General features: G+C 39.8%; 2 protein-coding genes across 3 annotated transcripts in view; one reads left to right on the top strand and one right to left on the bottom strand.

The window, feature by feature from the left end:
• atp8b3 (ATPase phospholipid transporting 8B3) overlaps nt 1-14,841 on the bottom strand; it is a 46,036-nt gene extending 31,195 nt beyond the window's left edge. The window contains exon 1 of the mRNA XM_039811849.1: nt 14,771-14,841. The gene's annotated coding sequence lies outside the window, so the exon portion shown is untranslated. The remainder of the gene's footprint in view (nt 1-14,770) is intronic.
• LOC120565813 (nuclear factor interleukin-3-regulated protein-like) lies at nt 1,811-12,487 on the top strand. Of its 2 annotated transcripts, XM_039811853.1 has the most exons (3): nt 1,811-2,001; nt 11,205-11,293; nt 11,408-12,487. In XM_039811853.1, exon 3 carries the CDS (start codon nt 11,443-11,445, stop codon nt 12,196-12,198), a length of 756 nt encoding a protein of 251 aa, XP_039667787.1. In that variant the 5' UTR covers nt 1,811-2,001; nt 11,205-11,293; nt 11,408-11,442; the 3' UTR covers nt 12,199-12,487. The 2 variants fall into 2 exon arrangements, with proteins under 2 accessions (XP_039667787.1, XP_039667789.1); XM_039811855.1 differs by lacking the exon at nt 1,811-2,001 and having other exon boundaries at nt 11,185-11,293.
• Nucleotides 14,842-23,501: the final 8,660 nt, after the last annotated feature.

The following is a 23,501-nucleotide window of genomic DNA, read 5'->3' as shown; positions in this document are numbered from 1 at the left end:
TGCTGTAACAAAAGAGCGGTTTAAAACGTATTCATTCCTCCTGGTTATCATGGCATCTCTGACCATATTCTGGAGTGGCCTCGCAACAGGTCTTCCCCCATGTTCCCGCATGTTCCACCAGCAGAGGGCGCTACAACACAATAATGGTGGCGACTGGGGAATGCACACAGTAGGCTATCGTTTCCTAAATAGATAGATAGATAGATAGATAAATAAATAAACACATTTCTGCCTCTCTAATATGTTTTCCTTATTCTGGGGTAAGATAAAAGTTACATTTACACTGATTTTATAGAAAAGAAAACATTAAATGGAACATTGGTTTTTACTATCTGGTGCATTAATGAGATGGGTCAAACAAGTTGAATATTTCTAATCCTGTTTGAAGGGAAGTCATCCTTTTTTCAAGTCTTCTGAATAAAGTTTAACATTTTACAGGTTTTGTGCACGATAATTTGTAAAAAATTAAATAACATACCTTTGAAAACTAAATAATCTATTACATTTTTGCTGACGTAGGAACTTTGCAACAGTACATAGGAAATGTCAGGAAGAGTAATTTGGAAACAAATATCAACACAAAATAATTCATGTAATAATGTGTAATTATGTTGACTGTAAAATGTCTGTCCACTAAATCGTTAACTCTGGGTCATACAGCTCTATAAAAAAAAAATCTACTTTGTTTCTTGTCAAATTATGATGAATTTAAACAATTTTGTAATATACTTTCTGATTTTGACATGAGGACTTTGTCACAGTTTCATCCATCCCATAGACACAACTGACATTTAGATTAAAAAGAAGTCTAAAGTCTACACAGATGTCTGGTTGAAATACTATAGAGCTTGAAAGGTACTTTGTAGACGTTCAGGTTAGACTGCGACCTCTGTGCCGCATAACAACAATAAAGCATTTTCAGGTCCATATAGACCTCTGGTGCATCTTTTTTAACATTAAAAGGCTTAAGTACATCACAACAGGAAGCGAAAAATCTTATTTGTCTCCATGTGATGGTGTCTATACATAGAATTGGGGGTTGTGGTAAAGTTTCCAGTCACGACAAAAGCATGTGTCATAATTCAAATTACAAAGTTTATTTGTCTTCCTATAATGTATTACAAGTGGTTCTTATATATAGATATAGGTATAGTGTGATAGAAATCAGTGAGAGGATATTAAATGTTCAGACAAGTAGTCGCAACTTTGACATCTACGCTGATAAGAGATGCACACTTCTCTTTTCTTTGTGTGAATCTGAGGTGCCAAAGATTTATTTAACACCCATACAGACAAATGTCAGTCACTTCACTTTAACTATCTCCGTTACGCTTTACTGTAAAACATCCAAAAGACGCATAACTCTGGTGATATGTTTTTCCTAGGTGTTAAGGCTTAGTCTCCTGTAGTACTAGTGCTTCTAGTACTTGTACTAGTGTTAAGGTTTACGTTTTTTTTCTGGAAAGAGGCATCAGGTAAGCGCCTGACATGTTAATGTCTGTGTAAATGAAACCTGTAACTGAATACTACACAACATCATAATGTGGCTACAGTACAGCAAACAATACAGCAACACACAAAACAAAAATTTACTCTGGGGTGCTAAATGCATATCCCTTTGCCATATTAGCATACAATACACAACATATCGGTCTGTCTGATAGCACTTTAAAAGGTAAGACCCATGTGGGCAAGCCACCATCACCACAAAATCAAGGGGCTCAGTCAGTCACTTTTCATGTGACAACAGAGGTGGACAGAGTTAAAAGACAGGAAAACACAAAGAGTGAGAGAAAGCAAAGAAGGAGAGAGGGTAGGACCGACAGCAACGAGACATTATGAGCCCCGCTCTGCTTATATGTGCATCAATCTCATGACGCAATCTCAAAGGACAGTTCACCGCTCTAAGTTGTGTATTAGCACTGAGTGAGAGCGAGATAACTCTGAATTAGGTCGTTGACACCTCTGCGACAGTGGACTTTCTGTACACAGCAGTTGAAGGTAAGGCCTCAAACTCATTTTCATATCTAGTGGTTTAGACAATCTATCGGCCGATGGAGTCAGGGGAGGATATGGTTTAGGTCTAATTGACCAAAGAATAGATGGTTTTCTCGCATATAATACAATTCTCATGCTGATTGCAGCACAACCCAATGTTGTATGCTGTGAAATTTCTGGTCAAATCGGTAAACTTTTGGAATCATTTAAAGAGGTTTTATGTTATCAAAATACAGGAATAATTGACTGAGCTTTTCAGTTACTCATATTAATTAATATATATATATATTTATATATACACACACTATCAAAACAAAATCAATTCAAAATAGTTTCCCAGAAAATGTCACTCCATTATCTGTCAAGAAATGTTTGAGGAAGAGGAAGTATTACTACCTTGTTAATGTCAAGATAATTTAGGAGGACAGTTTTGTACATGGTGGGTTTCTATTTTCAAAGTCCTTACGGTAAAATACTGATCGTGTTTTTAATAAATTGGCCAAAGCTGGGATTAGGTAACTGAACTTTTCAAATATAATCAAAATAATTGAATAGTTATTCAGGATACGATAGCTTGAAATGTTATTTTGTTATCTGGCAAAGAGGGAATGGACGTTTAACTAAAATTGTAACAATATGTAAAATAATTAGAACAACTCATGATTGTTTTGAATTACACATGAAACATGATCTCAGATGATCTCAATTCTATAGAGATCATTGTATAAGATAAGATTGTCATTGCATGTTAAACAACCAAATTTGGCAGCAATCCACTCATCTTAGCAGAATATATAAAGAAGTACAAATAATATATTTATATATATTTATTTATATTTATATATATATATGTGACAGAGAGAAACATGCTCACAATTACACACACGTTCTTATTCTATACTCTATGAAAGCTATGAAAGTTGATTTACTATTTCAAGGAGTTCTGCCAACTTGAAATTCCACAACCTTTACACACCTGTCTGACAGATATCTAAAGCTTTCAATACATCACATCTCATGGATGGTGTTAAAACGTACAATATGTAACTTTCTGCCGCTAGGGGTCTCTCAACCAAAACAATGGATGGTAAACACGGACTTTTGATGACATTGGGAAGTTGCGTGGAATTATGGGAGTTGTAGTTTTTAAGTGTTAAACACCATCGCTGATTAGAATGCATCTGTTCACGGACGAGTTTACCCATTCGAGGTTATTCACGTTACGTTTAGTAACGTTTATTCATGTCATTCTAATAAAATAGCTGCATTTCCCCCAACATAATTAGGTTTTTCTTGATTCGATTTTTATTGGTAGATGACCAGTTGGCTAGTGAGCCAGCAAACTAACATTAGCCAGCAGCTAAAACATAAAATATTTCACGTCAATGTCACCTTTTGGATGGTTTCAACACCAGGCGGACGGGGTTTGTTGTAACGCTAGCTAGCTACTCAAGGAGGCTGAGGGACGGGTGTGGGTGGGGATTGCCGGAGGAATCTCCGATACGGTGAGGACGTTCGCTGGCGGTTGTGCAGCAGCAGAACATCTCCAAGCTGCCCGGTGGAACGATCTCCCCCTTCACTCGTTTTGGTGCTTAACCCACCTTTTGTCGGCTTAATTTAGCTAACCGTAAAGACAGCTTAATGCGAAGGAGGGAGAAATTCGTCAGGGAGGAGATTTCTGGCACAGACACCGGTAGCGCTAAGGGAGACATAGCTATGGATGTCAGCTGTTGTGACTCGGGTGCTGGGTCTGATCTGTTTTCCGACACTTCATTAAACTGCCGTTAGCGTCGTAAGCACCAGGCACTGCAGTTAAGTGCTGGCCGGGTGGATTGCGGAAATGAAAGTAGCTGACTCGGGGTTAACGGTAACTAGCTAGCTACATGTCCCGGGGCTGTTGTCAGTTGTCATCCCGACTGAGTCTCTCTGTGCCGGGAGAGTGAGGCAGGCAGACAGACCAGGGTGTGCTAGCTGGCTAAATTAGCATTAGATTAATCCTTTTATCTATACAGCTAACGTTAACATTACTAGTGAACTTATTCGTGGGTTAGCCCAGTGCTGTTAACCGTGGTCAAAACAATCATACTAAAAATAACTATGAGCGTGTTGAACAATGTTGTAACCTCATAATGTTACCCACCAAGCATTAGCATTAACGTTAGCTACTTGTCAACCAGCACAATGTAGTAACGTTAAGCTGGATCGAGATTGAAATGTATCAATAAATAAGGTCTCTGTTGTATTACTGTGTTAAAAAGTGGCATGTAATTAATCACAAAATGATGCGGTGTGGCAAAAAAAAAAAAAAGGAGTATGACGGTTACGAGCATTTTTTTCTGTGACATTGTATGATTTACAATTACTCCTGAACGTATCATCTTGGTGTCAGTGTTTTGACGGAAGTTACGAGTAACTAGAGGGTGAAAGGTTATGTGACGCAAGCGACTAAAGGAAACGACCTGTGTCTGAAAATAAAATAACAGATTTCTCTGGTTTTGACATTTGGTGGAAAGAACACAACTCATAAAAATAAATAACAGGTATGGTAATTCTTTTACATTTTAATGCAGAAATGTTACATATTGTACCTTTAAGTCCAATCCAGAGGTTTTCAAAAAACAAAGTACAAACCACCCTCCTACAGTATTTAACTATATAGATTATTGAGCATAAGGAGAAATATTGCACCATATATATTATTTGATGGTAAAATATGGAATTTAGAAGATTTAAATAAAAGACAGTGTCCAACCATCCATTAAAGCAACACCAAAGCACTTTTCCTCTTCAGTCCCCCTACAGGTTGGAAGCGGAATTGTCCATTACCGCTGTCGTATGTCTCATTCAAACTACAGATCCGCTACCCGATCTGGCAAACTTGCATAGTGCGGTTATAGCTGATAGAGGGCCGCAAAGCGAATGCAGAAGTGCCGTTCACCTTGTTACGAGTTGATGAACCACTGAAACGATTTTGGAAACATTATTTTAAAAAGGTACTAAAGAACGTCCTCTCACATCACATCCTACTGCTAGTTCAGGCTCCGGCTGACAGTACACATTGCGGATAATTGTTCGTGAAAATCGTTATTGGCGGATAGCTAGCTTGTCTTGGTGTTAAAGATACTGTCAAATTATATTTACTGATTGCCAACTGTACACATTGTCAGTGACTTTCAATCTTGCTAGCATAGAGTTAGCTTTCTGGCTCGTAGCTGTCTGAGTTGAAGGGTTCTATGAGCTGAGCGGACTATATAAATATCTCCTGTTGCTAAAGGTGGCAAGTGGTATCTAAAGCTGCTTACACACCAACCAGACGGCCAACCGTCGGCAGGAAAGGCAGTTTGACTGATCAGTCTCCCCGAGTTGGTAAAAAAAAAAATGCCTCAGAACACACCGAAGAGACGAGACGTAATGCGTCTCCACAACAGCAGGCGGCGCTAATCTGTATTGTTGCCCAAAAAATTAAAACCGGCAGCTGATTGGACGAACGCGTCACGTAGTTCCGTTTTCTCCGGAAATTCAAAGACAGACTGTCATGGCAGCTAGTTCAGAATCCAATCTCATATTGTACTAAAATAGTTCACTGAAACGGGTTTCTGAAAACATTTTAAGCGAGAAATAGGCCATGCGGTTGCTGAATCTGTCTTCATTTCAGCTCGACAAAGGTCAGTTTAAAAGATTTTCGTCAGATTTTGAGAGACTCTTGTCATGCTCATTCCGCTCCCTGTTTCCGACTTAGCACTCTACCAATCAGATGGGCAATTTGAGTCCGACTGCCGGCAGTGCCCGCCCCGCCGATTATACATGTCAAATCGGCCAAAATGAAGGACGACGGCCCCTTGGATGGACGGCGGCACGGAACACACCGAAAAGAATTGAGTCACTGACCTCGCCAGACTGTCCAACAGCCGATTATCAGCTCTGTGTGTCCGGGCCTTAAGGTCTGTCCTATTTACCAGAGCAGTGAATAACGTTTGCATTGCATAAGAACCTTATGGGATGGGAATGATTGTTTCAGGTATTAGTTAAACCCTCAGGAATAACCAGGGAAAGAGTTATGGTTTGGAAAACCTTCAGATTTCCAATGTGAAACCAATTAAAATATAAATTAATGATTTAAAAAATATATATATTTGGCAAGTGACCATGGTCTAAGCAGGTTAATGTCTGACATGGTGTCCATTGTCAGGCAATAATGGACGACGGCGAGGCGCGCATTGAACGGTTCACGCCTCGCTGTCGTTTAATACCTGACAATGGATCTCTCATTTGGCAATAACCCTTAGATAACACTGATGGCTTAGTACCATACTCTGTATAGACAGTGTGAATATTTTATATATCTGTTTCCTCTTTTCATGATGCTGGAAAGACTTTGATTAAAGTTTAATTTCCATGTATAGTCATCGGTTTAAAAAAAACGCTATTTTTTTTAATGGTGCTTTAGATGTACTATATATAGAGTACAAGAAAAAGACGTCCATGAGTAATTAGCTTTGCTCTTGAAGGAATGTATGCGTTAACCGACAATTCAAGCCAAGAACTGTGGCAAATTCTTTTATTCCCCCAAGAGAGCATTCACTTACTCGAATTTCCACAATGACAGTTTACCAGAGATATGAACATTGTACATTGAGGTGAAAAGCCACAAAATACAGACTACTTTCTCCTCCTATGGGTATAGTTATTTTAACAAACGCTGCCAGGATGCACAGCAACATAACAGCAGATGGTAGAGTATGAGAAAACAGATAAACAGACAGAAAAAGAAGAAGTTTGAGAGTTCCTTACTAAAAAGCAGGCTGGCTATTTTTAGTCCATAAGAAACAGGTGCACACGTGCAGCAGGGTAGTAAGCAGGCTTGGCCTCAAGAGAGATTTCACTCAGGAACCTGCTCTCTTTTTTATTTTCTTTCTCTGTGTCTCCCTTATGATTATTGTTTCCTCTCTTCCTGCTGTTGCTTTTTTGGGTTTGCTAGCACAAAGTATACAACGTTTAGCCTATGTGTCACACACCAGTATGCTGGTGTACATGTTCCCACACAGACGGACACATAGGGGCTTCGGTATACGTTCTTGCTGGGCACAGGCATGGATATTTTTAACCTGATGTGTGTTCTCACCACCACACTAAGGGTGCATTGGCCCTTTATGAAACTTTGATGCTTTCGGCTCAGCCTGACTAGCACAAAATATGATTATGTGGTCAGTGAATATGCGGAGAAGGTGCTCCACAGTAAGTGTGAATAACAAAAATAAAAACAAGAACTTAAAACTGTGCTTCAGTTCCTGGTGTGAAATACTGAGTGACAGTTCATTTCACAGCTTATTTATTAGGGGTCACATGTAACTGCAAGCATAAAGAACTGTATGATGTCTCATTTGAAATGGACTTATCAGCTATAGGAAAATATAAAAAAAAAAGGCTTGATGGAAAAATCAATGAGTTGAAAGGCATGTGTGCAAGCTCAATGTGTGCAAATCTGTGTGTGTTTTTGCGTATGACTGCATGTACAGAGGGGGCTGGCTGTGGTTTCAACACAATGTTCATCTTTCTTGCACAGCTTCCCATGAAACCACCCACAAACCAACGCAAATGAAAGAGACTATATTAAAAGCTGCCAGTATTCCTCTCGGACTGGTTATTCAAAATATCTTCCTGTTCGATTTCTACCTTCTGCCTTATGTAAAAAAAAAAAAAAAAAAGGACAAACCCTCATTTTCTTCCCCACAATGTAGAAGAGTGAAGTAAGGCAAGTAGATAAAAGAGATGGAAAAAAGGGAAGTGGTGACTGGGTAGACAAGTCCATCAAAGAGGAAGATGGGGGGAGATTAAGTGAGAACACGTTGTCCGACTCAAACACAACTAAAGAATGGACTTGATGGTGAAAAGACACAGTATATCTTTTCTATATGACAAGCTCAATTATTCACCTCTCAACTCAGCTGAATCGAATGCTGGGTACAACAGCAACCTTCTGGGCACAGAAAACCTCAAAATGCAATTCTGCATTTTAAAATGTTACTTTGCAAAAACAGCAACAGAGTTTTCTGTATAACTAAAAGTTAAGTTGTTAAGGTTGAGTTTTGGATTAGACTAATCTGTACAAAGTGAGCTCTCAACAACCTGTGGATATGTACAGTACGGTGGCCAAGACGGTTCAACACAAATACAAAAGCCACAACACAAATACAAAAGCTATAACACAAATATTATATCCCACTATTACGTGCTTGTAACTTGTTAACCGTATCTATCTGGTTATTGATCAGCTCCCAGCAACAAATTCCCTCGGTATGGTTGGTTTGGAAAGTGTATTCAATATGCTGCCTATTACAGTGTTAGGGGCGTAATATGTCTCACACACACACACAAAATGGCACAGTACATACATATGGAAGTACAAAGATATTGAACAACATTGCTTATTTGTGACAATCACATAGCGACAGTAATCATAATTAGCAAGGAACCATGTTTCACTTACTTCTCAAACAATACAAGAACTTTCCTCCTGCTAATCCGCCGGCTCAGTTTTTCAACAACACACTCACTTCCGTTGTTGCTTATGTATTTGTATTGTGGCTTTTGTTTTTGTGTTGTAGCTTTTGCGTTTGTGTTGTAGCCAGAGATGTTCACAAGTCATTTTTTGGAAGTCCAAGTTGAGTCTCAAGTCTTTGAGCTCGAGTCCAAGTCAAGTCTCAAGTCTTTGAGGGGCAAGTTCAAGTCAAGTCTCAAGTCTTTTGCCATGAGTTCAAGTCAAGGCCATCTGATCTGTGCCTAACACTGTATTGTTAAATCTTATGAATTCAAAGCATGTCCTTTAGCTACCATCCATACAGTGCAGTATTAAAATCAGTTGTAGGATAACTTTATGGGGTCTACTGCAATGCAACGCAATTCCGGGAGGACTTGGTGTCTCCATCGTCAATGCATTTTTTGATATGAGAGTGTGCGCATATACTGTAGGCATAGCGCATGCGTTACGTTGCACATTATGGCAAAGGGCAGTGGACATGCAGCTCGTCATATGTTTCCCCAACGTATATGCGCCAATAAAAGAAAATAGAAATACATGAATAAATTTAGATTTAAAAAAACAATAATTGCATGAAAACAGGTTGTTGATGAGTCTCGAAGCTCGAGTCCGAGTCAAGTCTGAAGTCTTTTGGGTCGAGTCGCAAGTCAAGTCTGAAGTCACTGTTTGTGCGACTTTAGTCCCCATCTCTGGTTGTAGCTTTTGCGTTTGTGTTGTGGCTTTTGTATTTGTGTTGAACTGTCTTGGCCACCGTAGCACAGTAGCTAGTTTGAAATAAGGAACTAGGTATGATCGTTACTGCATGAACTCATCGTTGTGAACAACTGTGTATTATAACAGCATATTGATTATCAAACACATTCTTCTTTGTCTGCTCATTTCCCGTAACATTCATGTGGTTTCAACAGGTGAGAGTTTATGTAGAGGTGTTAGAGTAAGGTGCAACTGAGTGCACTGAAGTAGCCTCTGTAGCCAACAGAAAAATATATGTGCAGCCTTACTCTGCAAAAGAGTCCTTTGTATAAGTCCCAAGTCCCATGGCTAACACAAACATACGTAGATATAACTTCACAAATCAAGGTAAATATTAACATCAATCAATCAATCATATATGGTACAATTCCAGTGGAATTTAATTTGCCAGTTCCTTCAATTTGGGCATTCTAAATAGTTTTAATTAGAATAGAAATAAATATATATGTATCAAAATCAGAATCAGCTATTTTGGCAAAGTAAGTGTGTATAGGAGGTGTGAGGAATTTGACTCTGTTTTAGTTACTCTCAATGTACTTGCACAGAAATAGGCATACCAGCTGAAAACAAGGAAAAAAAATGTATGTATATAGGAATACTTTTGTTGTAAATGTGTTATAATTTAAGACAAGACAGATTGCATGGGTGCTGGGATAAACATGGAATATGTAATGTAACAGGTCGCTGTATACATGAGGTAGTTGGATTTGGAAGTATGTAGCGTGCTTATTTGAATTAACAGTGATGATAAAAAACTGTGTATAAACTATAAAGATATCATCTACAGGTATGGTGAAGTACAGTTAATGTTTGCTGTTACAGGGTTATTGACACTAAATAACTAGTCTATATTGACAACGTTTCATTTCCGTGATTGTTCAGGTGCCGCAGAACATTCTGCCGGACGTTTTTCCCCCGCCCGGATGTCTATCACCTTCCACTTTCTTTGTGTTGGCATTCTAAACTCTGGTCAGTTAATGAGGACTATGGTTAACTGCTCCCTAAACAGCTAGCTAGACTATCTGTCCAATCTGTTCAACTTTTGAACGTTCCACCAAAACAAGTTCCTTCCCGAGGCTATTTTGCAGAGGTACTGTCATTGAGTCTTGCGCGTAGCGCTGCCCAAGACAATTGTGAAATGCCAATAAACCAGAGCATGTTTTTCTCCTATTCCAGAATGGTGTGTGAACTAGCCAGACCTTCCTCCGTGTGGCAATGTGAGACTACTAAATAAATGACTTAAATGTTCATCAGAGTGATGGCCTGTGGGAAGAAACTGTTCTTGTGTCTGGTTGTTTGGGCGAACAGTGATCTGTAGCGCCTACCAGAGGGAAGAAGCTATAACAGGTTCTGTCCAGGGTGTAAAGGGTCTGCAGTGTTCAGGGTATTGCTTGTTTCCTGCCAGTTTCCTGACTCTGGAGGAGTAAAAGTCCTGAATGGAGAGTGATTGATAATTTTTTTCTGCAGTCCTGACTCCTGACTGTCTGTTGTATACTGTGCAGGCCTGTCCTGCTTGGTAGCTGATCCAAACCAAACAGTGGTCAGGTTTCCATCCAAATGTATCACAAATTTGTACCGAATTTTAAGAAAGATCGACAAAAGAAAATGCGAAGAATGGTTATGTTCAGAATGGTAATGGTGGGCAGTGTTGGGCGGCTTCTCCTGAAGGTTGTTCTGACATCACCAGAGGGCCATCTGTTTAACCTCCCGTCTGTATGCAGACTGTCTGGGTCTCCTGAGTGGTGTATGATAATAATAAGCTAAGATTATCTACAATATTTATCATCTCAGCACACTCCAATTACATGTTTACAATGACATTCAACAATAACTCAGTTTCAGTAGTTGTGTTGTTGCTCTTAAAATGAATATTCTTAACATGACCCATTGTTGACTTTTCATTATTCTTCCCCAGAGCTGACAGCTGTGGATATCACATGTAAAAAGATTGTCAGCAGTCTCACGGACTCCAGTCAGACAGAAGACAAACCAAGATAAGAAGAGGTACAACATAACACAAATCAGATAAGGTTATCATTATACAAGAAGAAAGTACCTGTATTACTCAACCTCCCACACAAGACAAAAAAAAAACTCCTCTATTCTTCTTGATTTCAGGTCTGGGTACGTTGTTTCTCATTTATTCATCCAACATGGAGTCCCAGTCGTCACCTTTTTATAGAGGCGAAGAAGACAATATTTTACAAGTGGACGAGGAACTGGTGCGTAGGGGACCCCGTCGCAAAAGGGAGTTTATACCTGAGGAGAGGAAGGATGCCCTCTACTGGGAGAAACGCCGTAAGAACAACGAGGCAGCCAAACGCTCACGGGAGAAAAGAAGGATGAATGACTATGTGCTGGAGACTCATCTCATGGCCATGAAAGAAGAAAATACCAGGCTCAGTGCTGAATTAATGGCCATCAAGCTGCGCTTTGGCCTGATCCACCCTGCACCCTTCACTGCTCACCAGAATAACCAACTGCAACACCATGTCCACAGCAGCACCCAACCTATCACTGCCACTAGCACGCACCACCAGTCCCTGCAGAGGGACTACAACTGGGGTGGCAGAGACCCTTCTGTTATGCCAATACACCAACCACCTCACCCTGTCTTCATCCCTGCATATGCCCTCCATACAATGAGAGGCTATTCATATTTGAACATGTCCGGAACTACTGGATCTGGCCTCCTCACTCCACTTGGCCTTCCTCGAAATCTCCTACCCCCCCATTCGTCCCCTCCTGGAGCTCATCTACTGAAACCCATTCCTACGAGAGCTGCCTCAGATGAGGATGAGGAGCAGCAGGTCCCGGGGTTGTTGTCCCGGTCCTGCCCTGCACCACCTCGCAAAATCTCCCCCAAAGTCAGAAACTACTCTCCACCAAGACAATACATTTCCGACTGACTGTCCAATAGAGAAGGGTTTATGTACTGTACCAATTGAATGACTGAGAAACTAATTCTTTATTTCTCTCCACATACTGTCAAATATTTCTGCTGACACTGTAAGAACTCTATTTTTGTGAAATCATGGTGCAAATAAAAGGCTCTGACACACCAACCAGACGGCCGACCGTCGGCAGAAAAGGCAGTCGGACTGATCAGTCAGCGACGCCGACTTGAGCGTACGTTCGGCGCGTGCGTCACCATAATAGCAGGCGGCGCTAATTTGTATTGTCGCCCAAAAAATGAAAACCGGAAATGACGAACGCGTCATGTGGGTCTGGCTTCTCCCGAATTTCAAAGGCGACCTAATGGCGGCTCGTTCGGAATATGATGCAGTATTTTTTACGAAAATAGTTCACCGAAATGTGTTTCTGAAAACATTTTAAGCGAGAAATAGGCCACACAGTTGCTGAATCTGTCTTTTTTTGATCGACAAAGGTCAGTTTGAAAGACTTTCGTCAGATTTTGAGAGCCGTTGAGCCTCATCCCGCTCATCAGCTCCGGTAAGTGTTTTAACATAAGTGCACTGATTCGCTAGTCAAGGGCTAGCACTTCACCAATCAGACTGGTCATTGAGTCCGACTGCCCACTGGCCCATTCAACAAGTCAAATTGGCCCAAATTAAAGCCGACGGCTCCTCCGACTGACGACGGCACGGAACACAACAAACAGACTCGACTCACCGACCTCGCCAGACTTTCCGACGGCCGATAATCGGGTTGGTGTGTCAGCGCCTTAAACCCCCACGCCAGGGATAGACCGATTATCGGCCCTGGCCGATTATCAGGCCATTTTTTGGCAGTTTGCAAATGATCTGTATCAGTGTTTTATTTGCATGATAACCGATAGTTAATTAAGTTAATTCATCAAACAGTGCGCTACTTAGGCTTCGCTACAGCTGTGTCTGTCCCTCTGCTTCGGTTTCACTCACCACTGAGTCTGATTTAATGTCCCGCTGACAACTCTGACTGACTATCTTTTACTGTGTATCATGTTGAAAGTTTCTAATTAATTAAATAATTGCTTACAGCATCTAAACAAAGTTTTGTGTTGGATTTTGTTGCATTCCAAAATCTTAATTTTGACTTAAAGATTTTCATTTTCACTATGCATATCGGTTCCAAATCAAAATCAGACACACACATATTGACCGTTCTATGTTGGATGACATTCAATCACACTACAGCCATATGAAGAACATTTCGCCCATAAAAAACTTAGGAGGCGTCCGAATAGTTAACATTCATGTATAAGTTCACAGCAGGCCCAGCTGTGTCACAAAAATAGAGCTCTGAAGCTACTTCAGCTCTTCTCTGTGTGTGCTCTTAAGTCAATGTTGAATAGATGTTCAACTTTGTGTTATGAACAGGATAACAATATTAGCTGATCTCAGCTCACCATTCTCTCTTCAGAAGACTGATAACAATGCAACCACTTAAAGCAGCAAAAACATGAGTCTTGTTTTTTACATGTATGAACTGTGACAGAACTAGATGTGTGTCCTATGTCATTGTATTTTGTTGATAAACATTATTCCGTGCTAATGTACATCTTTTACCATCAGTTTTTGTCTTGACGAGATTAATTTAGAATCAAGTATTTCCTTCCTTATTTCTACAGTGAAATACATTTGAAAACGAATAGTAATCCAGATCACCTTTTTTTTTTTAAATGTAAAAAGATAAACATGTGGATAATAAAAAAACTTACAGGGTTTCACGCCAGATTGATTACTTTGCCCTAACAAACTACTGTCTGTAACCTCCCTCTAAATGGAAACAGTGAAGTATGAGGATGTATTTCCTTGGTTTTTGGGTAGAGGTGTGAATCTTCACTGATCTCCCGATTCGATTACAATTATCAGGTCAGCGATTCGAATCGATATATCAATGCACCACGATGCTATTTCTATTAAAGCCATATAGGATATTTGACTTGACAAACTTGCATTGTCAAGTGCATTGCCCAAGCTGCAATACGTAACTTTAGACTGGAATGATGAAGTGTTTGGGTTCATTTCTTTAAGGTAGCTACCACGAAGGTTTACCTGTTTTAGATTAGTCATAAACCACCCTACTTTTAACCTGCAAATCTATTGTGCTGTATTGGAATAACTGACCCCAGACAACTCTTTAACATAAAAGGTATTGTTTACTGAACGTTAACTTAAATGTATAAATAACATTTAGCCGTTAGATTGAATAACAAAAAAAAACATAACACAAATCACACCCTTCAAATATGCTAACTGAAATATTTCTTCAAATGATATATACAACTACCCCTTTACCAGCTTCTCTATCGGTTTCCACTTAAAACACTCCAGCTACACAAAATGATTCCTCCTTACAGCATTTTCAATGTAAAACCTATTCAAACCCTATTAAACCACTGACACACACACACCTACCCACCCACACACACACGCCGAGAGGAAAAAATAAATAAAAAAAGTTGCGGGCTCATGTGAACGTGCAGCAGCCAGCCGGACGTTATCTTCAGTGAAGCAAACACACAGAACTCCAACTTACAGTTAGCAGTTAGTCCAAAAAACACAGCTCAAACACGAAAACCGGTCACCAGCTACGGCAAAGTCCTCCTCAGCAGGGAAACACGCATTCGTCCTCTCTGGTCCAAAATCAGCGTCCTCCGAACCAGCAACTCTCCGCCGTTAGCTCCACCTTTAGCTAGTCCATTAGCTCCAACTTTAGCCAGGCACACAAGCACAACGTTTGTTCTGAACCACTGCTGTTAGACAGGAAAAGTGCCGTAGTGTAGCTACACCTCTTCTTCCGCTTCGTTATTCCACTTAGATCGTTTCCAAGCTAACTATTCTAGTGTCTCTCGATGTTTCTCACTGTTTTCTTTCCTCTTCTTAATTTGCGATCCTCTCCACTCAGCCGTTTTGCGTGTGTGTGTGTGTCTGTGTTTGCTTGAGCTAGGTTACTGGTTGCGCGGCGTTCGGCTTGTCGTGGCTGTTTTCCCGGGGTGGCGCCCGCCCATGTGCATGTCTCTTTTTAATGAACTGTCTGGGCACTTAGGGTACAGTGGCGGAGGTTTTTCCGTGGCGAGCCGCCACCATTGACATATATATAATGGACCAACAGAGCCCGTTGCTCTGGACGGAGACCAGTGAAGGCTATTAGAAGCACTTTTCCGGTGATGGCCAGCTTTACTGCGCAGCCTCCAACTGACAGAGACTGCGTAAATGTGACGTGAGCAACGTGTCTGGAAGTTGTAAGTGTTCTGGTAGCTGTGCCAAGAGAAATCTCAATCAATCCCAATCTTACAGAGACGGAGAGTGTAGGTATATGTAAGGAGATAACATAAGCACAGGCTAATTATTGCTAACATGCTAGTTAACATTAGTAATTAAACCTAAACAGCTAATGTAAGTCGAAACTGCCTGCGAGCTTCTCCTGTACCATACGGTAATTCCTCTACTGTGCGACAGTAAGTCGCTTGGTTATGACACAATCGTTAGCCTATTTTTACAAAAACGTCTGCTACGGAGCCATAACGTGAGATACAAGGTAATGGAGCCTTTTATACGTTGTTGTGTTTCTTTAGAACTAAACAATGGACAAATCGAGTCTTTAAACGCTTCGGATGTAAAGTTATTCTCAGTCAAGTGACGTAAAAAAAAAATGGCGGTCAGCGGAATGCTAACAGGAGGTGATGGCCAGTTAGCAACAAAATGGCGCCATGATGGCTCGAGTTCTGAAGCAAGGCTTAGCCCCTTGGCCGCCACTGCAGGGTCGCCATAGAGAGCCGAAGTACCGCCCCTTCCGGTGGACCTCATGGGACCTAAACTCTGAAAAAATATGAACGGTAGGGCGAGAAGCAAATTATTTTTTGATCCCGTTTGAATTGAGCCATGGATTACAAATATGATGTTCGTCAATTTAAAAGATCATTTTTCAACCAAAGAAAGTCTCAGTTAGCCGTAGGTTTATCGTAGTACCACTTAGTTTTGTGTGAAACCGCTCAGTGGACTACATCTCCCGTTTCACACAATCTACCTCACCTAGCTTGATGCTTGGTTTGCTCGCTAGCTAGCTAGCTTAGATCTGTTCCACAACACATGTAACGTATCTTAACTGCAGTGTTTTAGTCAGTGAAGTGTTTTCAGCAGATAAGCAAAAGAACAAGCGAGATCCTCTGCTCATTAGAGTAACGTTACATCCCCGTGAACGATAGGCTACACAGAGACATCGTAGCTTCAGAGAGACGTCATCCATGAAGTGTGTAGTCTTTCTAATTACGTATTTTCACAGTCTTATACTTCAACAGTTTAACAATAAACTGAAACTTTCTTCGGTTGAAAAATGTTTTAAATTGACGAACATCATATTTGTAATCCATGGCTCAATTCAAACGGGGTCAAAAAATAATTATTATCTCTCCATTGACCCTTGTTCATATTTTTTTTCGAAAGATAAGTCCCATGGACCGGAAGTAGAAGGGCGTGACTTCGGCTCTCTATAGAGGAAACGTCAATGGTAAACCCTGACGAACTTCCGGTAAATTTGAGATTTGCTCTGCAAGTCACTCTGGCGAAGAGCCCATTGAAACCCATTTCCAATGTCCCCAAAATCGAGGCACCAATCACAACCGCTGAGGCGGGCTTTACACCAATCACAACCATTGAGGCGGGCTTTACGTGACGACGGCGAGCAGCTTTTTGTTTACATTCAACATGACGGCTACAGAAGCGCAGTGTCACCCTGATCGTTGTTCTGATTGGTTGAAGGACTATCCAATGCGCCCAGATGTATTTGAGCGGCGTCCGTTGGTGACGCCCCTTTGGAAATGAACTGTCAATGAACCTCTCCCAGACCCAGGGTCTGGTGTCAGCCAGGCCAGGAAACACTTACCTTCTTATAATCCAGTAAGTTTAGGGACAACATAGAATATATTGTACTATGTATATTACATTAAAACAAAGATTAAAACAACTAAATCTTGGGAGTTTCTTTTTTTTTTTTTTTTTTACAGACCTGAAACCCTGAATGGCTAACAAAGGTTAAACAAAAAATAAACACTCCTCATCTTCCATTACGCAGAAACTGATGTTTGAATTAACATGTTGCTTGCTTTCCAAACAGAGGAGATCCAAGCTGCATCTCAATACAGAGTCCAACTCCTACAATGCTGTGCCTTGGGTAGACTGAAGGCTTGTGGGCTTCAGTACTCAAAAGAATTCCAGGCCTTGATCCAGGGACCAGAAACTATTGCATTAGATTCCAGAGAAAGTATTCTACTGCTCTTTTCTTCCAGTTGGCCTCTGTTGTTTGTATCAGTGTAAATACACTGATCAGCAACATCCCAGCAGGTTGCTGGCTCTTTGCCTGACAGCGCTGATGTAAACATTGCTGACCGGCAAACAACCAGTCCTGCTGGCTCAAAGACAAACTCAAAGAAACAGTCAAAATGATTTGCTAACGTTATAACATACAGTATGTTTGTCCTGCACCCTTAACCTTCCTCTTCATACAGTTTCCAGTAAATGCATTTACCTTGTTTTATAGCTTAAACTGCTAAATGTAATGTTAGCATAAAGTAGGCTACTTCACTTTTCTATATATATATATGTCAATGGTACTTCACAGCTGCTTATTGTTACCGTGAAGACTGGAGCAGTTAGCTTTCGGAACAAACATCTTTGTAAAAATGTTTGTTGTGTCAGAGTGAGATGTAGGCTATTTACAAGAGTGAAGCATGGATGTATAATAAAACCGGTGAAGGTGGCCAAACTTATCTTGGTCTTTTACTGTGAACTTTTAAAATACAAACAAAAAAGTCAATTGTGTGTTTTTCTTCCAATTGGGAGCCTGTGAACTCGGGCACTTCTGAAAATCTGGCGCACACCGTTTTGCATAATAGCTAGGCTATATATATATATATATATATATATATATATATATATAATATATATATATATGACCGTTTTGCTGCTGTTAAACCGGGTTAAACGGATTTTGTTTTGTCTCGTTTATTGGCTGTGTCACAGGGTGATACCCAATCAGCAGGGACGTGCATGTAACCTCGTGGTAATGAAAAGGCAGAGCGCTTGCGCACATGTTCAACGCACCCAGTGGTTAAGATTAGGATAGCGATTGGTCAGGAGATAGGACCTGAACAAATGGGGTTACGTTAACTTACGTTCTCATGGACGCCTGGTCAATAAATGAAGGGCGGGTCTTGGCGTGGCAATCGTCCCATGATCACCCCCCGTCAGTTTAAAAAAACGTGCAGCTACGTGTTGTCGGGGGCTGACCGGGCTGATCCCAACCGCTAGGAGTCGCTAATGGAGCGGAAAGGACAAGCGAACGTGACTCAACCGAAAGCAGACGGAAAGTAAACAGGGATGATTCAAACACCCACCTGCGTGTTTGCTGCTGAATATGGGATAATTGCTATATTGTCAAAATAAATTGGGGTATGCAGTGTAGGCTATATTCTGCTCAATCTGTTTGGATATAATTAGTTTTTTTTTATGATATGAATTTCATTTTTCTACAATAAAGATTGCTATATCCATATCAATGATTGGTTCTTCTGCTGCTTATGTCTCAACGGTGTTTCAAACCTGCTTTTTATCTCACCTATAGGCTAGCCTACATTATAATAAATACAATATGTAACCATACAATAAGATGCTACTTCCATATCACTGTGCAGACATGGTTAAATGTTTTATTGTCCTGTTTTATAGGCAAACCATAGATACGAATACTAACAATGATTTAAACACAGTTTAAAATCCCTCTTGGCAGCTTGGGTCAGACAGACTCCCCAAGGGCTACATTGCCCATAGCAATGAGCCGTGAGCATTGTGTTGCTTATTAAAACTGAATTATAATGTGAGGCCATGGCAGTGAGCCAGTGTTATTCCAGTTAAAGATACTCATATCCATTTAGCCTCTTTTTTCTTACGTTAAACAGCTATTTTGTATATGTTTCTATAGGCTATTCATTGTTTATTTCATATTAATGATCAATATGTTTGTTTGTTTATGTATGCACCAACCACCAATGCACGTTCCTTGTAAGTGTTACTTAATTGGCAATAAACCCTTTTCTGATTTCTTTTCTGATTCTATCCACTGACAGACATGAATATTATAGATCTAAACCGTGTGCTTTTAATCTGCATTTGGCAAACACCAGAGGAGATCTTTATTTTCTTTGTACGCAGGCGAGGCCATGTACTCCTGCATTTTATCTTTGAAGCACGGAAATGAATCCAGTCATGATGGTGCCTGGACAATTATCCCCTATATCCAAACATGAATACAAAACCAGTACTCTGTCTTATTTTGTTTTCAACATCTCTTTCACTCTTTTGCAACCTTACCATCAACAAGAAGCTTCTATGGCGGCTGAAACTGCACTTCACCAGTCACCAACCTTTTGGGTTGAAACTAGTTACATGTGCAGCTCAGAAACCAAAACTAAACCTTAATTTATGGTTCTTAGTTGCAAATTCAACAGATGAATCACATGGCATTCAAGTCATTCAAGTGATCCTGGCACACTTCAGTCAATGAGAATTAAACCTGGAGCTCCCAATGTCATCAGGTTACAGCTGATGTAAAATATCCATCAGAGCTAACTCTGATGGATGTATTTTATCAAAATAAGTGTAGTAAAAAGAATTTAAAAAACAGATGATTATAATTATGATGATTAAATGATTGCTTGCAGCTTATCAACTGATCAGCAAGCAGACCATGTCCTGACGAAAAGATGTGCACACATTCTTTGCATGTTGTTGCAATTGTTCATGCAGAAACTGCTAACCACTACAATCCCATTTAGACCACCACGTTTCAACATCACGGTAACACAGAAGGTGTGATTACAACCCCCCACACACAAACTTTATATACACACATGCACACTTACATCATTTCAATCACCTATCAATGTTCCCATTTATAGTTGACAATCATTCTGGTGAAGCAGAAGTAGATCTGTGTGTCAAATTGCATTCTGACATAATTTCCTCAAATGAAAGAGATACTTAAGTGTAGGGTTTTAGAGCTTTGTTCATTTTAGCACTGCTATCTACTTCAAGTAAATTAAATGAATTATTAAATTAATAAAATGCAGGACAGACCCATTTGAGTGCTTAATGTTGCAATTTCACAGTCTGATGTTGGTGTCTAACACTTAGTGGATGACACATCTCTCAGTGGTCCATCTGAAATTCAGAGACAGAACCTTCTTTGCATAGACGACCACATTGACTCTTAACCAAAAATGTGGGTAGTTTCAGGTGTATTACTCTACAGTCTACTTTGAAGAGTACTTTCAAACTTAGTGATTTCTAGTTAAAAAAAAAAAAGACTTGTAATCATTTCCCAGTCAAATTACATTTCAACAGAGTTTTGCTAATATTCTAACTTGGACGGTGGAACCTAGTGTTCATTTCACTCTTCACAGAGAAGTAACATTTAAGAAGAGCAACAGTGTAATGCGCATTACTATATAGTATATGCAGTATATCCTTATATAAAGTGAGTCACGACAAGGTTTCTTCTTCTGGTAAGCAAAACAAAGTTGTGTGAAACTCACACCCCCTCTCAGTCACTCAGTTTTTACATCAACACATCTTTCCGAGGATTCTTGTTCATTTAATACACACATTTTTTAGATACTTGCCCCATTTTCAAAATATTTTAGACAGTTTGTAAGTGGCATATGACAGGAGCTATATTCTTTTGCTGTCAACATACAGAATTATAGGAGAAACCTGAATAAATACATGGGGAATCATAAAAAATGCTTCCATACAGGTGTAGCAGGCCCAGATGACTTTGTCAAAAAGATAGTAAAGATCAAAGTGACTCATTACAAAGTCAGACACCTATTTTAAAGATCAGAGGTGTAAAACCAAAGAGGTGTGAGATGAAAAAAGTGATATGATCAGAAACGTCACTCTTGAGTGGGTGGGTGAAAGCATCATGAACACCATGAGAGCGGTTCAGGTGTGAATGCTTGACCCCCGCAGTGAGGGGCATCTTCCTGGATTTGGACCAACGTATCAGACAGCATTTAATTTCCACAAATGAGGGAAAACCCTTAGGGAGAATGATGTTTATCTCTCCCCTAGAGTTTCTTATGTGTGCCAAGGATCATTGAATCTTTGTAACACCTCACAAAAAGACTTTTCCTAATGCAGGACTTCATGGCCCGTTTAACTCACCTTTGTCCAAAAGAAAATACTTCAAGCATCTCCATAGTCATGCTGTAAGACATGTCTATTTGTGTCTATTATGGTTTTAAATGTCTTCCTCATTGAAAAACCCAGAATCTTTGAATATGCAAATTAATGTTATATTTAAAGTTTAACTCCTGGAACATGATGGCTACTTCACTGAAAAGTCATTTCTCAGTATGTATACTGGAGGTTTCAAGTTTCCACATCACACGTAATACAAACTTGTGATATCATTCTGCAAAGTAAAAGTTAAACATCCAAGCGAAGTAACAATAAGCATAACACATTTGTGAGTGGAGGGACTTTAAAAATGATATAATTGGAACAGATTTAGATCAAAACAAGGTACTGAACATCTTCCTGTTGCTCTCTACTTCCTCCTTGATGGGTTCCTTCAGTGCATACCAGTTTGTATTTGTCTTAACCTGATACAAGTCAAAATAATACAGTATGAATTCACTTCACTCACTGAATGACAACAGGACTTAGTTCAGTTTTATAAGTCACAGTGATCACAACCAATTCAGTCATTACAGCTTAACGATTAAACAGGACCAAGAAACACATGAAAGCGTGAACGCAACACTTTTTTGTAACTGCTCACAAAATTTAATTTATTTTTCTAACTTGTGTTTTAATGAATGCATAGAAAATGAACAATAATAACGCTCCTCATACAGTATATGCAGTACCTACGTATATCATTAACTTGAGTTAATCATGACAGTATATCTTAGAGTAGATCCATCCATTTGATTTAACTGTTGTTTTTTTTAAATTAAAATATGGCAAACCCATGGAAAAAAACAGATCAAAATAAAACATTGCAACACAAAATTTCACAGTGACGAGGTCACAGATGTATTGCAGACTCTCAATCAACTTCTCAGACTGCCACCATAAAGGTTGAGTGCCAGATGGCATGCCGTTAAAAATAATGGGACAAAGACATTATCATAGCAGATAACATAGCATGCTTTATAAACAGTGTGCATCATTTTTATAAAACAATACAATACAAAACAGTCTAGCACAATTTCCAGACACAATGGTTTCAATTCAGTAAACGACTGAAAATGATCATTATATTTCTAAAATGCAGACAAGAACCTGATGTCAAATCAGTCGGGTAGCATATTAACAGTTCATTAAATATAATTCCATATTGTGAGTTAAATCTGTAAAATTTGTTGTGCAGTGTATATGTGAATGAACACAAACACTAAATAAAGGAAGTGATATTGGTCTTCTCTTTATCATGCCCATATTGTGTAATTTCAGTTGTAACTCAAAATTAAATTTCCTCTCCAAAACAACTGAATCCAGGTCAGCTGGCCATACACTTCACAGCTGCCTTTGGGGAAATGGAATAAATTGCTTACTATTAAGCCTAAATGTTGGGGAAGTCAAATCCTAATTTAATTAATAGTGTAGAAGTCAGTACCATCTCTAGCCAACAGAGGGCAGCAGAGTAACACTGTTAGAACTGCGGTCGTTGAGCAAACAGGATGAGTAGTGTTGGTTTCCAAGTCTGAGCCCACAAATCAAGAGAAAAACCTTGAAGTTAGAATAGTATCAGCAGTTTACCGGTTTAATCAATTCTCAAAATTATGTGAATTTAATGCCCCTAGTTTCTGTTTTTTTTTTCATATAGTATTGAATCTACCACAGATTGCTTTGCAAGGCCCAACACTGACACATTTTCTTTTACTGTACATGCCGTGAATACCAATTAATGTCAAAGAGCAACTTTGCTGATTTCAATCCAGCTCTGTGTCATCTTTGTGTGGGCAGTGTTTGACTTCCCTCCGTGGCGCCAGTGCATGGAGAATGGAGCAGTCCGTGACGCAATTTGTGTTATCTGGTGGATCTCGGCAGACATCCACAGCTCTGCTCAGCTGGGAGCTCTGTGTGCTGCGGCCACGAAGGAAATGTCACACACCATTCATCTGCACATACACTGCCATGGCACAGAGCTGGATTTAAATCAGCAAAATATCTCAAACAAAAAAAAATAAAAAAATATATATATA

This window comes from Perca fluviatilis, chromosome 9, assembly GCF_010015445.1.
Source record: "Perca fluviatilis chromosome 9, GENO_Pfluv_1.0, whole genome shotgun sequence".
Taxonomy (NCBI): domain Eukaryota; kingdom Metazoa; phylum Chordata; class Actinopteri; order Perciformes; family Percidae; genus Perca; species Perca fluviatilis.
Note: the sequence above shows the minus strand (reverse complement) of the source record. Positions and strands in the feature narration are given on the sequence as shown.

Excerpts from the sequence above, each read along its gene's own strand:
- LOC120565813 (XM_039811853.1), top strand. The coding sequence starts at position 11,443 with ATGGAGTCCCAGTCGTCACCTTTTTATAGAGGCGAAGAAGACAATATT.